General features: G+C 41.5%; 1 protein-coding gene across 1 annotated transcript in view; it reads right to left on the bottom strand.

The window, feature by feature from the left end:
* LOC138630272 (copine-8-like) overlaps positions 1–9,830 on the bottom strand; it is a 61,575-nt gene extending 51,745 nt beyond the window's left edge. Inside the window, exon 1 of the mRNA XM_069714501.1 lies at positions 9,575–9,830. Within this exon, the coding sequence (XP_069570602.1) occupies positions 9,575–9,657 (83 nt within the window). The 5' untranslated portion in view covers positions 9,658–9,830. The remainder of the gene's footprint in view (positions 1–9,574) is intronic.
* Between the last annotated feature and the right edge of the window lie 9,328 nt (positions 9,831–19,158).

The raw sequence follows: 19,158 nt of genomic DNA, 5'->3' as shown, positions 1-19,158 counted from the left end.
TGGAGCCTTAAATACCGGTATGGGAGGAACTGGAGGGGGACTTCCATCTCTGAGAGCAACTGAGAGCAAATTCTTTGAGATGTGTTCTTGAAAAAAAGGGAATAGATGTGCCCGCCCTCAGATGGTTGAAACCAGACAAAAAGAAAAAGAAGGATTTCATCTCAGCAGGAGTGAGAAAGCTAGAAATCACCTTATATTCTATTTCAAATGATGAATACAGCAGGTATTTTGCATTTTCTGTGCATATCATTCTAACAATGCTTAGTTGTGTTTTCTAAATATTATTTATAGCTTTATATTATATGTAAAATGCAATTTTTTTTTTAAAAAACCCAATGTTTTTAAAGGACAATGTGCATATAGACTTTTATTAAAAAAATGTTTTAATCTAAACTAATTTGATGTAAAAGCAATCACCTGACACCTGCAGTGAGAAATGGTGTTTGCAGGAAAATCAGATTTTATCATCCGATCTTTCAGATATATCCGCATCAACACATATGTTGTCTGATATGCAATTTTTTTTTTTTTTTACAGAACAGAAATCTAGAAAAAGATGCTCAGAATCATCTAGAAATTGCCATAGTTATTTTTTTTCTTTTGTAATTTAGAATTATTTATAATTACAATATTCCCAGTGAAATTCACTGATTCAATGCACCAATGTTGGACAATTAAGTTTACTATTAAACAGTAAACTACTGCCAATATACATCTTTATCACAAGTGTTTGATGACCACATTTGGGTATCAGAATATTTGTGATGTCGGTTTCTAGTCTGGTATTAAAGGACCCAAATTTACTGCACAATAGTCTGGAAATACTCCACTTGGGATTGTTTCCAGTCCTTATGTGCGAAGATCTTGGGTTCATTTTGAAACTACTGGAGCCGCCTTTAACCAATCACATTGACGTATGTTGTGCACTCAGACTTTATTATTGTAAAGAACAGAAACCCTCCTCAGGGTTTCAACACTATGGACACAGTGACAACTGAAGCTGAAAGAATTCAGTGGGTGTAGCCAGGCTAATCAGTATCGACCTAGAAAAACAAAAACAGTATCGTACACGTGTACAAAGATGCCAAACTTTTTCACACGCCACACATTGTTTTAATCATTTTTTTGAAGTAAAAAAATAATGTTTGAAAAAAGCTTATATAAGGTACTACAACTGCTACTACTACTACTACTACTACTATCTAAATCTACTAAATATTGTACTTACGCAGCAGTGCCAAACTTTTGCTTTTAACTTTACTGGCATCATAAATGAGACATTATATGTGTACCAGTGTTTCATAGTGAGTGGAGCTTAAAGGATCATACTTTTTGCAAGATTTTTTATTCGTTATCAACTGAATAAACAATTAATTTCTGCTCACAATTTACAAACGGTTCTTCTGATATTTAGGCATTAGTTTCCATTCATTTCTGCACGATATGACGCGAACAGAGTTTCAGAAATTCATTGTGTTTTTGTGTAAATTCAAATTTAAATTAATTTCACTCAGTCTCACCATTCAACTACTTAAACACGTTATGAGCTGGATGGATGATACATTTTACGCCTGCATGGCCCCAATGGGAGTGAAGCATCAACCGTGGCTGAGTTTCCCGGCAGCCTTCACTCTCTTCATTCCAACAATGGCGAGAAAACTTTCCCAGCATGAAAAATCTTCTCGCCTTCTTGCTTGTTAAACCCAGCGAGCTTCCAGCTGAAGCGTGGGCGGTTACTCCCATCGCATAACCGCACATAAGGCCATGAGCTTGACATTTAGCCCTGCAAGCCAGCGTGCAGTTTTACTTACTGCTAGAGTGGCAGTTGTCTGTGGAGCAATAAATCAGTAAATAAAGAGGTTCCATCTGTGAACACAGTAATGATCAGCACAACACCGGATCAATACGGTCAATTGAGACTGAGGAAAACACGCCGCTGGTCTTATCAATGCATCTCTGAAGCACCTGAGACGCTCTTAACGCTCAACGATTTTCTCAGAGTCTCTGTGTTTGCTTGTGTGTCATCAGGGGAAACTGTTGTGCATCCAATAATGAACTAAAGGCATGCTGCCTCACTGGGAGAAACCAAAGACACCAGCAGTCCGCCTACATTTTACTAAGTGATTGCAATAATAACTCTAAAAGCAACATGTGATTAACTATGTAAACGATACTACAGCTGTACAATTATTATTATAAAATCCCGATCTCGATTCACGTGTCTACGCAATCTCATTTTTGAATGACAACAATTATGCCACATTTTCATTCGGCACATCAGCAACTTCAAAACAAGCGCTCCTACCAAGCAGCAACCAGCAGTAATAGCTGTAACCTGACTGCACCACAAGCCTGTCAATCAAACAGACACGCCCCCCAAAAACACTTAAAAAGAAAATTGTATTCTATAATTAGTGACGGGATTATTTTCAGATGGACCTCCAGAAAACTAATCTGGAAGAGAGAATTTGGCAAATGACACAGAAAATGTGGGTACCATTTGTATTGACTTTATTTACCTTTATTTTATGAGAAGTTGAATGGGAGTCTATGGAAACTGGCACTTTCTGGAGCCGACCTCTAGTGGCACTCCGTGGTATTGCAGTTTAAGACACTTTTGCGTTGGCCTCATTTTTTCAGGGCCAGAAAATCACTGTAAATGCACTTTTAAAAAAACACTCCCTCATATCCATTCATCCAGATTTCATGTGTATATTATCTGAAGAGGATTTTGATGGACTTTCACTCTTCATACCATATTTTAGAATGTATTTACTAGCTCTGAAAGTCTCATTTTATTTAGCTCAAAATTTGACATAAATCTGCATAAAAATCCCGTATTGTCTTCAGTAGAAAGGCATCAATCACTGAACACTAATCAACATGAGATCTGTCCACAGCGATCACAGAGATGCAGGAAAGAGGCAATGCAAAAGATGAAAGCAGAAGAGCATGGGGGGAGGGAGGGGTAGGAGGTGAGGCCGCTGGTAATGTGATGGAGGCATGTCGTCTCTCGGAGGTAACCAGGTGAAGCTACGGTGGCTGCCTGGTGCCTTAATTAGACTAAATAACTGCTTCAAGAAACTCATTAATGCAGCCACTGCCGGTTTGGAGTCGCCAGCTGAGGCCGACTGGATCTGTTGGTTTTATGCTCTTTGCTCTGTTCCACCTGAGTTGTGAAGGATTTAGCGAGCAGAGCTGCACGGTGCAGCAGGATGTTTCTTTTCAACTCATTTCATTCAGTTTTCAGGTCATTTCAGTCCTGTGTTCATCAGATGATTAACTAAATGAACTGAAAACAGCAGTTTGACGGGCTTAAGGAAAACAAACATATTTGAGAATATTGAAAGATATATTAATAGCAAAAATCTGTTCACCCGGTGACCTAATACAGCAATAAATAAATCACTGAATAAGATCTGCATATTTACTACTTGGTTAAATTTCATTATTCAGCAACAAAGCTTGAAATATGAAATTTCTACTTAGATGTTCCACGTGTACTCGGCCCTGCTGCTGTAAAATGAAACTTGCCGTTTCCCTCCAAAATGCACCACTGCAAGATGGTGAGCACCAAACAATTCACATTAGTGTCAATATAGAAAATATAATATTCTGTTATATTAGAAATGTTACTCTTGTCTTTTTTTGTGAAAATTAAAAAAAACGGAATTATATATCGTTTTGTCTTGTGGGATATTTTGTTCCATTTGTTTTTTGTATGATTGCTATAATTGCTGCCTAATAAACGTGCTCACTAATACAGTCGTGACGGCCGTTTGTGTGCAGAAGTGACAGAAGGAATCTGCACTCTCCGGGTTCCTTCTCTGCTCCAATAAGTCTTTCTGTCTCTTTCTTCACCTTCCTCGTGGAGAGTGCCACATCGGCTGTGACACATCGACCGGCCTCCCAGCAGGTCGGCGTCCGGCTTCAATACAGCCACATCGCAGCGCCTCAATTCTTCCACGGGATACAAAAGGTAGCTTTTGTGCCCAAAGGTCACGGCTATCTCTCCGCTGTGGACCACTTAGATCAGAAGACAGCTGTGAACACAAACAGTCCCACACAGACCGACTGCTTCTTCTGGTCGTCAGCGCTGTAGGCCTGCCGTGCTCCTTCTGGACTGTAGACAGTTAAGCACATCAAGCTGCATGTGCGGATTTCATCGTGGCCTTACGATCCGGCGTGATACGCAGACGGAGGGATCGTCCACTCACCAACACGCCGTATTGGCCTCGAGTTAATCAGTCTGTCAGTTCGGCTGCTTGAAGACACAAACGATGAGACCAGAGACGGTTTGGATTTATTGAGTGAATGAGGGCTTTCACTCCAGCAAGGGATCTATCTAGACTGAGTGGTTCAGCGGCGTTGTCCAAAAACAGCGACACCAAAGTGGGAAAATCCCACCGCACACAGTTTTGTTTTGGTGTAGCTGTCAAAGGTGTCAACCCGGGCAGCTAGAAGAGCCTGAACACGTGATAACAATCACATTAATGCAATGGATGTTGCTGCAAAGTAGTATACTGGCATAAACATTACAACCACAGACTTTATATAAAAGTGTTCGTAGCTTCAGGTCTGTAAAATGGTTCTGATCCAGAAGTGTCTTCAGCTGCAATACCACTGAGTGCCACTAGAGGTCGGCTCCAAAAAGCCTCCGGCTCCATAGACTCCCATTCAACTTCTCTCATCAAATCCAAAGTGAATAAAATGTGTCCATCAGTTATCTCGGTGTTGTTAGCTAAAGTCACTCCTTCTTATTAGTTTTCTGGAGGTCCATCTGAAAATAATCCCTCATTCATTAGAAAAGAAGATTCAAGAAGACCTGTTTTTGGGGGCGTGTCTGTTTGATTGACAGGTCTGAGGTGCAGTCAGGTTACAGCTATCGGTGGGCGGGACGTAGTATCGTCAGGTTTCTAATCAGATCGGTCAGATCCACCGCTGGCTCCTCCCCCAGCTCGTCCAAATATGGTCACTTCCTGCTCCAAACCGCTCCGAACTAGTAAAGATGGTGACGGACAGAATCTGAACTGGAGGATTCATAACGTTCACAAACCAACGATGACATCACTGATGGATGATGACATCACTGCTGGTTACTGATTGGTTACAAATGGAAGTGCATTCAGTGAAACCGATTACAACCACAAAGATTCACTGAATGATTGCTCAGGATTGTTTTAGATGTTGGTTGGACAAAACAGGACTTTTGATATCGGATATTTTCCTGATATCTGTATTTAGTCTGGTGTTACCAGATCCCAAAAACACTGAAAAGATGCCTCTGGTGACACCCCATTGAAGATTGTTTCTAGTCGTTGCATCCCAACGGGTTCATTTTGAAACTATTGGGGCAGCCTTTAACCAATCAGCTGTAAACAATAAAGACTCTCATCCAATGAGAGAAGAGTGCAACTCCATCTCAGTAACTCCCCATTGCAAACTTTATATAGAATAAATTTAAGGATACAAGGAGCATTGATCTTGCTTCAGCTTTAAATCATCGCTATATGCTGGCATCGCTACAACTGTTCGTATCGCTTCATCGAGCTCGACGATTATTGGAACATTATTTTAAAACATATGTTTGACCTCAATGTCCTCGCACCAGTCAACCATCACGGGTCACTGATTGGTTCGCTGCATTAGAGTGGCGACCAAACCTTAATGTGAACAGAGTTTCCAGACTGTGACTTAAAGTCTGTTGCAGCTGTAACCAAATCCAACACCATCCTACATTTCCCATGATGCAAATCAATTATTTCAATAATCCTGGTAATCATTCATGTCTTCACATCTCCAGTTTGTAGTGCAGCTTTTCTGTTAAAGTTAGTACGCCATAAATCAAGAAAGCAATACTTTCTAAGCTTTGATAAGATCTTCCAGAGTCACTGAAGACCTGTTTCACCTCCTGATGAAGAGTCAACTGATTTTGAGGTGCAAGATCAACAGAGATCCCCTTCATGACAGATCTCTGGCCTTTAACATTCACTTCCTTGGTCCTACTTTCTGCCTCATCTGCATCCGTTCGCCCAAAAATCCATATAAACAACAACAACGTATAGTCCAACTCCCATGTGTTGAGATATGTCACAAATCCAATATAAAGAAAGTTAATCGATTTTTGCTGCTCTCCAATGTCCCGGTTTCTCTTCAGAAGTCCCTGTGAACACTTGAGTCTCTTTTTACTGCAGAAATAGCACCAATGAAAATTGCTGTGCGACTGCCGAGTGAAAAAGTCATTATTCTGGACAGACTTGCTGCTGTTGAGTTTTCAATTGTTATTCTGTGATGTCTTTGTTCCCAAAAAATCAAACCGCATTCACCACCGCAAGACACCGAAATCTCAAAAACATCAGACACATTAAATCAAAACTATCTGCCAGGACTTAATCACCAAGTTGCAGTTAATTGGCACAACAAGCAAAAACTGTGAGGGCCAGTTAGCACCAAAGATTTGATACTCGCAAGTCGTCCGGTAGGCAACGTTCAAAACCTGCCAGCTTCCACCGAAGCAACCAGACGAGACGCTGTAACATCTCCTTGCACTGAAGCATCACCAACAACTTTTCAGGCTTTTTTTGGCGCTGGACATCATTCGTAGCGACTAAAAACATAAAGATAGTGAAGTTTTACAACAGCTGCGTTTCTAGAGGAATAGCGAAAACACGAGAGAAAAAAAAAGGTTGAAAACAAGAGAAAGCAGAGAAAGAGTGTGTAACGGAGGTAGGCTGGTTAAAGTCACAGGGTTAGCGCCCAAGTTAGCGTCAATTCATTAGCCTGACCCGACCAGGCCACCTGAAGGTCACCTGACCCTGAACGAGGACCGGCTCGTCTCATTTCAGTTACTTTAATTCATGAAAACAAACTCGAGTATTGATAAACCGGACCAACAAGAGTATGATGGAGTTTAACTACACCTGTACCTGCTAGTGGAAGTCCATTCAGAAAAAGATTGTTTTAATAATGTTCTGCGATTATTGTTTCTATTGGCATTAATATCGAGTGAAAATACATCATTTTTAGACAAATAACTGGCGAGTGCACACATGACCACAGCAGCTCAACCCTGCAGTGACCTGGGGAACACCCGGCTCACACAGACAGCACACCTCTCATGTTCTGTCACTTTCTTCCGTCTTTTTCCAACCAACCACAGTTTAGAGGAGTCGGTGTCGGTGTCTCCTCTCGCTCTCAAACGGCCCACCGCGGTCTGAGCGTCGGAGTCGCGCTGAGACGGGACGTTCACGCTGCTGCAGCTTTCCTCTGCGTCGTTCTCAACCGGTGAACTGGGCTGAACGCGGTCGGACAGAGCACCGCTGCTGGATTGCAATATCGACTCCCCCTCTGTCGATCGTCACCCGAAGCTTCTGCTGAAGCTGATTTCATTCATGTACCCATTCTTTCTTTTGTCCAAAGAGACTTTTGTAATTTTGTCTATCACAGGCCTCCATACATTGAGCAACACACGTCCACATGTTCACGTTTCTTATAGTGATATCTGACAGTAAAGAAACACACTACTTAATGGTTGTGTGACTCAAAACACCTTCACTGTACAACCATTAATGAAATGTCAGGGCAGTTTGTCCATTTTCCATCTTCTATAATAACTGGTGCCTTTTTACAGTCAGGAGTATTTATACTGTCCGCCGGAGCTTCTACGTCACGTTGGCCTCGATAAGAACAGCATTTTGTAGGAATACAAAGTCCCTAAACTAAACACCTTCACATCATTAAGGTCATTACTAGGCCGACTTCTTCTGTTCAACCGTTATCAGGCTTTTATTTTAGGCACAAAACTGCAACTGCAGCTCAGTTTCCAGCAACAGCTGATTTTCAGTGGAGAAATAATTCCGTCTAACTCTTTGTTCTGTAAATGTCTCAAATCAGGTGGCTTAGTTTTCTGGTAAAATGACAAACTAACAAGGTGTGCTAACAAGGTGTGCGCCTGAATCTAAACCTGAATGTTGCTTTGCCAAAATATCTTGACATTTTTCATTTAATTATATCACGTTGCATTTTGATATTGTCAAATATGTTTTGGGGACTTTTAAAGCTGAAGCAATTAGTCGACTAATAGAAATGATTTGGATCATTTATACTATCTGGTTCATGTCAAATGTAAAAACTGCACTAGTGCGCAGGCTCTTACGGTATGTGGGTGACCGAATACACATTTAGAGGAAAAACATGGATCACTTGAGCTAAATATCAGGAAACAAATAACCATCACAGTTTTACAGCCAGAAAAGATTCACACACACACACACACACACACACACACACACACACACACACACACAGAAACACAACACGGTCTTTGATTATCAGATATTTCTAGTTTCTGCCATAAAAAACAAACAGCAGCGAATCATCACTTCAGAGGAGCTGAAAACAGACAATGTTTGACATTTTTTGCTTCAGAGATGTCTTAAATGACTGAATGATTATGTAAATTGCTTGTTTATATCATTTTCTGTTGTTCAGCTGATCAGATTTAGTTTTGATGGTAATGTGGTGTGGGTAATGTGCTTTGGCGTTTTGCACTGACGTGTTACACGGAGAAAATCCTCCGGAAGATAGAAGATATTCTAGATATCACAGAGGTGCATTTAACTACTCATCAAATAGTCATGTCGATCGACTGAACATTAAATTTGGATTATTTATTGTTGAAATAAACGTTCCCTGGTTCCCGTTCTCCGCAGTAAAGACGTGCTGCTTCCTTTTGTCCTCGGGGATTGGAAATACAATATCTTGACTTGTTTTCAATGCAACTCCATACAAAGATGCCACTTTAGGAATTGTGGCAGGAATTTTCCCCCAATTTAGTATCAAACAATAAATCATAAATCAATCAAATAATCTGCAAATCAATCCTTGGCATCAGCTGGTATCTGGTTGTGAACCAGACCACAGACTGATGGGACACAGGTTGATATATAACTACATGTTTTAATTATTTAGTCAAGAAAGTAATCATATTATGCATGATATGAAAAAGAAAATGGTCACATATGAGAAGTTTCATCCTGAGAATAGTTGGTTGTGTTTAAAAAAACACCAACGCCTCAATGCGAACCAAACTAAGTGCTTGTGCATCTTTCATCCATCCTTCCTGCAGGAAATCCTCACACACAACCACCACGACACAAAGTGACATCAGTGGTCATTTACTGTAAAACTCCCACAGCTCTGCGCGTGGCAGATATCTCACCGCTCAGAGTAAAGACATGACAACTCTGACCTCCATCTGGCGCTCATCCCGAGGCGAAGTGCCTCCAAACAGGCGCACAAACATGCAGCTGAATTCCCCTGTTTCCTCCCAATGTGAGCTGCAATATCATCACCCAACTTCCACGACTGTAACCAAAGAGAAAAGTGATCCTCAAAATTATACGTCTCGGGTTCAAATCCCTGATAGTAAACTGGACTTCAGAGAAGAAAACGAGCGGAAAGAGAGTTTGTGGTGCGTTCACGGTCCTCAGCGACCAACTCTCCGTCAACTGTCAGATATCAGAGTAATATCTGACATATACCGACATGCTTCTCCGCAGTAGTTTACACTCACCGACACGAAACCGTGAGTTCCACTTTGGTGGCAGGTATCGCAGCCGTGAAGGGGTCTGCGTCCCCGATGCACGCCATGTTCATGGAGCTGCTGCTGTGGTCGATCACAAACCGACAACTATCCAGCGCCTTAACGGCGGCATGAGAGGAGCCGAGACACCGGGAGGGGGAGGAAGGAAGAGAGGAAACCTTGGCAACGGAGCGAGACGTTTGTTGTCAGAAAGCGCAGCGCGAGGCACCGGAGAGAGGCGGAGAAAAAACAACACCACGGACGCAAAGCTGCAGCGCGCCGGAGTCGCGTGTGCGCCTTCGTGCTCAGGAGGAAAGAGGACAGTGTGAAAGGGGCGGGAACACACACACACACACACACACACACACACACACACACACACACACACACACACACACACACACACACACACACACACACACACACACACATAAAGGCAAACATCACAGCTCCCGTCTTTTTGTAGGGAACCAGAGACAGAAGGATAAATGCTCCTTTGGTTCGGGGTTCTAGTTTTGTGGATGACGTTGGAAACCATCATTGTTTTGGACTGGTGTCTGGAATTGAGAGATAATAGCAGCTGGAAGCAGAAAAGACCTGCAGCTGCAGCCTCAGGTCACAAAAGACATCCAGCAGTCTCTCCACGAAGATGTCTGAAGACCTTTTTTACCAAGTTGGATCAGTCGGAGAGGGTGAATTACAGATTTGTATTTGAACTGGGGACCGATGTGGAGGCTAACATCTGGTCCCAGATGTGTTCAGGTGACAATAATCCTTAAAACTGTCATTTGGAAGAATTCAACTCCATTTCTGAATTCCTCTTTGTACGTTAGGGGGCGGCAGTGAGTCACCGGAGCAGTTTGGTGTTGCACTGAAATCTGGGATTTGGTGTGTTGGTTCAGTTTAGTCCGGGTTCAAATATGAGGGGAGGTCACAGGATGTGATGGAGGACAGATTTCAGTGTAACACCGGCTCTAAGAGTTTCTGTAGTTTGATTCAGTTTAAATACGTGTGCCCTGCTGTTAGTTAGTAGTTGTTGTTTTGTTTTTCTATAACTGAGGATTGTAAAGTCACATTGAATACACGCAGTCGTGAACAGACAATCTAGTTTATGTCTTTTTATCAAGAAAGACCAGAAAAACTAATCTGCCACTGAAAAATCATATCAACTGTACTTAGAATATTTTTCAGGACAGTTTGTGTTGTCATCCGCAGCACTAAAAGAAAAAGACCTAAAAAAAAACATTCGTTTAATAACTTTAACAAAACAACCACTCGATAAAATCATCGATTCCTGAGATTCATGCATTTTTAAAACCAATTAAAACGCTTGTGGAACAGCAGAAATATTTGACTGTTAATATAAAAAGGCTGCGTGTTCATTTAATTCATGATATTTTATCCCAGCAGTCGTCTGACGATTCTTATTTGAAATTTGTCAGTGAACAATGTTAAATTATTTGAATGCTAATTTTCCTTACAACCTATTGTTTTGAATAAAAAAGTTTTAGAGATGAAAAAAATGAAAGTAGTCGGTCCCTGTATTGAAATATGAAGGATTGTTCACGAGCCAGCCAGCTGAGTTCTCCCTGTGGGTGGGACGGAGTGTAATAATCAGTGTTTGGAGTTCAACTCAAAAGTAATGAAACAACAGCACGACTTAAATACAGAGCCAAACACAAAGCATCAGTAATTCGGGATTAATCAGGACACACGTGGATCATTCTTCTTTCTTCTCCAGCCGCATGGAGCGAGCTGCTTCCTTCAACAAGTTAAAAAGAGGCTCTGATGAGGAAATTGTGATTGAACTGTAGTGAAAAAAAAAAAAACACCTGAGCAAAACAAACCCGATTAAACCCCCCAGCGACGGCCTGGCAGCTAAAAATGGGAACAGCTGTCAGCTGTCGTTAGTCAGAGGAAAACTGACAGAGTTCATTCAGCGGGTCAAACACCTGTTCACTCCTCCGGTGAAGAGATCTGGGCTGAAACACGACTCACCAACATGCAGCACAAATGATGCTGAGATACATTTTGCAGCAGTGGATTATTTCTTACCATCATTCTGTTCTAATCTTAGAGAAGACTTTGCTACAAAGTCCGTAAAGTTGTTAATATTTCTCTAAAAACCAGGAAGGTATCGACATGCTCGCTGATAAAGTCAAAATATTACTTTACTGTCCACGTTGCAATTCTTGATATTTTACTTAAATTACTCACCCAGGCTTCGTCAGGCGAGTTTACCGGTAACACAAGACGACCCGCCTACTGATGCTTTTATTGGGCATTGTGACCGTCGCCATTTAAAAAATAAATGTTTTGGTCTGAAATGACCATATTTGGACGAGCTGGGGCGGCGCGAAAACCTGCGGACAACAACGCTCGCCCACCTGACCGCTCCCACGCCAAAACAAAGATCGTCCATATACACACGTTCATGCAAAAGAAGATCTTTGTACAACTTTATCATGTCTTGTAACCTGTAGAGTCTTTAAATTATAACTGTGGCCAAAGGAGTGTTTGCAGTTTACAGCATAATCATTATTTTTGTGTGATTTAAATCAATACTAGCCTCCAGTATTGTTTCTGATCTTTATGCGTTGTATGTCTGAAATTCTTGTTCATATTTGGAAACTAGACTTTAATTAAGATTAGGCCTATTTATGGACAGGTAGAGAATGTGATGAGGATATTTTCCCTTTTTCTTTTATTTTACAGGCAAAACGAATAATCAGTCAATTAAAAAAAACAGGTGGCCCGTTATATGATCATAAAATGCAACCTTAATTACAGCAGAGAAGACTTTTCATCGTCCTCGTAAAACACGAAATGTCTCTAAATATGCGGAAGAGTTTGATGAGTTTGCTTCTTGTATTTCCATGTCAGTCCCACAGCAGCAGCTCTGCAGGTATTACGAGTGAAAATGTTGCTTTGTTTTGTCGTGCTGTAGTCACCCATCAGATCATTCAAATGTCACTTCCTAAACCCGCGGTCTACGTTCAGAGTGATAACTAATCAAAGAAGAATTAGTAACTAAATAGTGCGTCCTGCCTGACGCTGCTCAGCAGACATCATGTTTACCACGTCAGAGAGCAGCGGATTGGTCGCCCGGGTCACTGCGGTTCACCTCCGGGGGAAGAACCGCAGCAGCTCAGCCAGAAGCTGTTGAGTTCCTTCAGTCTGGACCAGCGTGACGGATCCCCAGACGGACACCGCCCCCCTCGGAGTCACGCCTCCAACATGGCTGAAAAGCAAACGGGGAAAAATGAGGAACGTAAATGTGTTTTTTTCATGCTGTTAATCAACTTGTGACCCATTTTGTGTCGCTCGGAGGCATCGCTGCTGTACGCCGGTCTGATGTAACAACTTTGGGCATTTTTTTTTAGCAAAAATCTAACATTTTGGGGGTTTTATACATATTTTATGACATTTTCATTAAGCACGTATGTTTATATTTTAAAGCTCCCCAAACAGGAAGTTGAAGCTAAAATGTCTGCAACAGCACGAGGATTTCTCTGTTGGAACTAAGAGGCTTAAAGCAAAACCATGAAGACATTCAGGACATACTGTGTTATTAGTACATGACAAAAGAAAACACAATTAGGCAGCTTCCACCAGTAAATACAGGACGAGGCTTTAACGCACTGAAACCACAACCTTACTGCATGTTAGGATTTCATCGGTTTCCTCCATTCTTCCCTCAATTTCTGTGATTTTCTGGTGAAAAGAGTTTCACTCAGCACCTGGTAATCTAACGGAAGCACACGATCATCTCCCTCCCATTTATCTCCACGGTCGGTAAAAGAACAAATGAGAAACAGACAACTGAAATGACTGCGTTTGATTGTGTTGTGGTCTGGTTACATCTCAGACTTTTCCCTCTTATTCAGGTAAAAAGACAGTTTGTTGTTGGAAGAACTTCACCTCCAAACATGAGCATCCGCTGATTCTGCTTCAGACCTCGTATGGAGTAGATAGATGTGTGAAAAGTCTCAGCTTCACATGTTTAATGACAGTTTTTTTAGACTGCAGTTGCTGACAGGTACACTGCATCCTGGATGAGGTAAGAAATCAACAGTCATCCGCATATAAACACCTCCTATAGGTGATTCCAATTAACAAACGGTAGCATGCTAACAAGCTAAATGAAGGTGGTGAAATATCAAGCGGCAACGTTTTATCATTGTATATCAGGATAGTCATAACTTGCATATATAAACACTGTATAGAAATACAACCAAGAACGGGCTACGTTATGAACTCGCATAAGAGCATGACGATGGATCACATGCTCCCGGATAGAAGGATCTTCCCTGGCTCAGCAGCAGCTTAACATGATATGGGTTGTGGTGGGGGAAGGTTTTCATGTCATGGTTGGGGGACCGTGGGAACGTATGACTTTGGGAACATGGTTTGAATAACAAGTCGAAAACAAGCCGAGCTCCCCTGAAAACCTTCTTCAGAGACGTTCAGGGGTAGCTCTAAATAATCGTCCATTTTAGAGTCACAAGTTGATTTTCTGCACGCAAAAAAGTAGTAAAAAAGTCAGTGTTGTGTGTCAATTCGTTCATGACAAATCAATTAGAAAGAGATCACAGATTGCAGGTAAAACAGCTGATCAGGAGACCCGACCTCTTTAAAAACGTTTCTCCAGTTAAATTGACTATGATGCAGCTGATCTGTTCTGTTTTTATCAGATTGACTTGCACGACTTATGAAGTGCTGTTGTGAGCTTCGCTGTCCATGGTGCTGAAACGTGTTTGGTGGGGGGGGGGGAGAAGCAGACAGACAGTCACTTAGTTCGGGTTCCTGCTGGCATTTAGTGGTTGTAAACAGAACTTTACAGCTTAATTATAAAGTGGGAACAGCAGGGAAAGTGAAGAGAGACCGAATGTTTTCAAATTGGAGCCTGGCAACGTAGGACTTTGGGAAAATAGGGTCCTGTTAAGGTTCAGGAGCAGGTTGGACCCAAATGCAAGGCACAAGGCTCGGAATCAAACTCAAGATGTATTCTAACAAGAGAACAGGGCCATAACAAAACCAAACCAACAGATGCAGACACACAAATTAACTCACAGAGGGTCGAAGTAAAAATCCACAAAGACCCGGAGACGACCAGGAGACGACCCGGAGACGACCTGGAGATGAAAAACCAAACACCACGAACTGAAAACCTGCAGAATAAATACTGACAGAGGTGATTGGAGAGTGAGAGCAGCTGGGGCCAATCAGGGAACAGAGAGCAGGTGAGGTGGGCGTGGCCTGCAGGTAACACAGCAGGGAGTGAGAGAGAGAGAGAGAGAGAGAGAGAGAGGACCACAGGTGAACACTCAGAGACTTTCAAAATAAAAGAGGAAATGGGTTTAAACGATAATAAAAGTAACTTTCAACCTAAAGCAGGACACAAACTTTGCCGTGCTGCTGCTGTGGCTTGTTTCAGTCTGTTTTCTGCTCAGTCAGGAGCCATGATGATGATGATGATGATGATGATGATGGGGGTGGGAGGGCGTGGGGGTATATAATGGATTTAATTCATCTCAGCCCTTCTTCAGTACGAGCACAATATTAGTTTTATAGTGCTGTTGGGGGAGCACTTCTAGGTGAAGTGGTGGGCTCCATCATCATCATCATATAAGAAAGGTGTCTGACAAATGAGTTTTATTATTGGGGAGCTGTTTTATCGCCTTCACACTCATTTCTAATCTTTCCTCTGATGTTCAGTTATGTCTTTGGATTGAAACTTTTGTAAAATTTGGGGAATGTGAAAATATATTTTGAGATTTATTCTCAACTCAAAATCAGAGTACTTTCATTACTTAAGTTTGGTTTTTAATTTGTTAAATTGTAAAATAGTTCTTGCTTTGAGCTGCCAGTGAATGTTGACCCACTGTGCTGTATTATATTCATGTCTTAGTGCCATAAATAGATCTAAACTTATCCGAGTGTGAAGCAGCTTCTCCTCAATCTGCCTTTCTCTTAATGTGCCAGAGTTTTTCTGTGATGGATGTAAAACCTCCTCAAACACAACTTTATTCTCAAGTCACGCCAACATCCTGAATGTTCAGAAGACACCAGCTGAAATGCGGAGAGTGTGAAGTGCAGTTAAAAGGTTTACTGTAATAACATCATTATTTTTCACATGTTGGTATTTTTATCGCTTCAGCCGTGTTTCTGCTGATGAGGAGGTTTTTCTGGCCGAGCACAGCCACTTTAGTGAAAGTTGTGTGTCCACGTGCAGTAAACATCACCTGGTCTGATGTGACAGTGTTCACGGTAAAAAGCTTCTTTCAGATCCAGTTTCTGCTGATGCTGGTTGAAATCTCTCCATGCTGGTCGGGGAGAATCTGCACATCTCTGCATCTTGTGAAACAGCTGCTCGGGCTGTTTTAAAAAAAAAAAGAAGATTAATAGACTTCTGACACATTAGATGTTTGTGGAAAAGCTAGCTGGACAATTTAATAAAAAGCTGGTGATGTCTTTGTGAAACGAGATGTACAGTAAGTCTGTGTGAGGAGTTTCTAAGAAGATGATTGTCTTGAGCTTCCTGAAGTGTTCGACCCGACGTGACCTCAGAGACGGTAACGGTCCCATCAGGAGGCCGTTGATTGGTGCTGCCTGTCAGACAGTCCTGCAGATTCATGACAGCAGACCGGGAAGGCCTGCCGAGTCGTTCATTAGGCGTCGGAAAACAACATCTGACACGTGTGTGTTCGACACCGTGTTCCAGTCGAACATGTGAGATATCAACCTTCTTATTAAACTTCTATTGCTGCAGGCCAGAATCTGTTCTTTACTGTTCATACAGCATACAAAACACACAACCACAGACCCTGGTGGTTTACACAGTGAACAGTCAACCCGGTATCACGACAAAGCGTGAAATAGACACGCCGGTCCATTACAGCAAAACGTGAGATAGCCACGCTCTGCGTTGTCTGTCGTGAAAGTTACACACTTTCTTACGATAAAAATGTAACTTTTAGCAAAAACATGTGGTTGATGTTAAGGAACAATAACAACTCATGAAAAAACATTGGACTGGATATAAAAGAGTTTGTAGCTTCAGGTCTGTAAAATGGTTCCGATCCAGAAGTGTCTTCAGCTGCAATACCAGCGAGTGCCACTAGAGGTCGGCTCCAAAAAGCCTCCAGCTCCATAGACTCCCATTCAACTTCTCTCATCAAATCCAAAGTGAATAAAATGTGTCCATCAGTTATCTCGGTGTTGTTAGCTAAAGTCACTCCTTCTTCTTAGTTTTCTGGAGGTCCATCTGAAAATAATCCCTCATTCATTAGAAAAGAAGATTCAAGAAGACCTGTTTTTGGGGGCGTGTCTGTTTGATTGACAGGCCTGTGGTGCAGTCAGGTTACAGCTATCGGTGGGCGGGACGTAGTATCGTCAGGTTTCCGATCAGATCGGTCAGATCCACCGCTGGCTCCTCCCCCAACTCGTCCAAATATGGTCACTTCCTGCTCCAAACCGCTCCGAACTAGCAAGATGGTGACGGACAGAATCTGAACTGGAGGATTCATAACGTTCACAAACCGATGGATGACATCACCAAGCCACGCCTCCTGATACTGACAAAAACTGTCCTTTGCACTTGGTCTCAATGGACTTAAAATCATGTGACATTTACGTGCGTGCAAGTTTCACGCTTTCAGAATGTGTACCTTTCCCGCCTAAACAGCCCAAATCTTGGCTACCTCAAGTTTTGCGTGTCTATTTCACGTTTTGCCGTGATACTGATTATCAAGAGTAAAATATATAATGAGGTCGTGGAATTACAATGTGATGATAAAGTCGTGGAGGAATTCAGATGCTTTACTTAAATAAAAGCAATGATACAAACTGAGGATGGAGTGAATTTAAACTATTTTAATCACACCAAGATGACCAGTACTTTAGTCCAGTGGTGTCCAACGGTGGGGTCGAGCCCCTCCAAAGGGCCACATGAACACAGCTAAAGGTTTTTGAGACTATTAATATGGTGGGAGAAAAACAAACCAAACATTTTTTGTCACAAATTTGTATTCAAGCTTATGTTGTGTTTGTATTTTTTAAATGTTTTATTTGGATTTTATAAAAGCTTTGAACAGTTATTCAAATGAAACTCCCTGAGAGGTTTGGAAGGGAAGTTTCTCTTTAACGGAGCTGTATTGTATTTTATACGTTTTCTAAAGACACCGTATGTGTCTGCACTGATAAAACATCAAAGCTGTCAGCTTCATGTCGTGGAGTAAAAACCTCACATACATCAAATCCACCTTATTTCATCCCATCTGTTCTCACACAGGTTTCACTTCCCGTGTCTTTAAAGACTGTAACTTTATCTGAACAATAATAAATATTAAAACAGGAATTTCTCTTTTTCTGCTCATTTTGTAAGAAGAAACATGCTTTTTTTTCTGCTTGTTTTGGTCTTTTATTTAACCTCATTAGGATTTTATAAGCATTTATTTCTTACATATGTTGATATAAATCCACCCTGAAAAACGTATTAATAATATTGTGCAGCTGCATCCATATGACACTTAAGTAAACGGCCTCTCGTGAGTTGTGTAGAATATTAGTGAACTTGTCTGGATGGCTGCTCGTCGTTGGAAAAGTTCATCACTGTAGATGAAATATGTGAACTGCATCAGATGAGACGATCCGATCGATAACACGGTCAGATTACTGGACCAAAATAAAAGCTCTGTATTAAATAAGATAAAGATTTTAAAGAATGGTCGAGATTAAAATAAGCACAGATGTAATGTGTGCTGTAACGAAGCTTTTTCTGTTTGAAGTTTGTGTTTATCTGCACGACTCCGAGGTCAACGGGAGCCGGCAGCTCGTTCCGCTCTGAAGACGCTCGTCGGGAACATTTACAATAAAACCAGACCAACGTGTGAAACCTCAGCGGAAGTGTTTGTGGACTCCGGCAGCTCTGAGGAGAACCTCGGCTTTCTCCGGTCGGACCTGCAGGTGCTGCTGCTGCCATCTTGTGTCCAGTTTTCAACAAGTCAGACTTCTTTACAGGAAGTAGATTTAAAAACAGGAAACAGCGAAAGAAATGAAGAAACTCTGGAGCAGAAAAAAGCCTGAAATTAAAACTCATTACGGTGATAAGATTCCCAAAAACCAACAACGTAGCATGTGATGAGGAAGAGGTCACCGACGCAGGAGATATTCAAGACTGGAAAAGAAGATGAAGAGGACATAAACACCGACACGAACAATTATCATGATTATCGATTGATCACTTTATTTTCTTGATTAATCAATTTGTGGTTCGGTCTTTAAAATGTCTGAAAATGGTGAGAAATGTTAACCAGTGTTTCCTAAAGACAGAAGGAGACGTTTATTATCACGGAGGACTAAAGGAACCAGAAAACATTTCAGGAGCTTCAATCGAAGAATGTCTTTTATTTTTTATTTTTTTTTATCAAGTTTCTCTCTAAAAACTAAGTTTTACACATCAGATTTACAGATTTTGAGGGTTTTTCTAAGAAAATAATCAACACCTTTGCCTTCATTCAGTACGTGACTATGAATATGCAAACCGTCCCCACCTCCAGCTCCTCCTGCACCTC

The sequence above is a fragment of the Brachyistius frenatus genome, unplaced genomic scaffold (genome assembly GCF_029030835.1).
Source record: "Brachyistius frenatus isolate BFR_SWC_R1_liver_20210118 unplaced genomic scaffold, ASM2903083v1 Contig_131, whole genome shotgun sequence".
Taxonomy (NCBI): Eukaryota; Metazoa; Chordata; class Actinopteri; family Embiotocidae; genus Brachyistius; species Brachyistius frenatus.
Note: the sequence above shows the minus strand (reverse complement) of the source record. Positions and strands in the feature narration are given on the sequence as shown.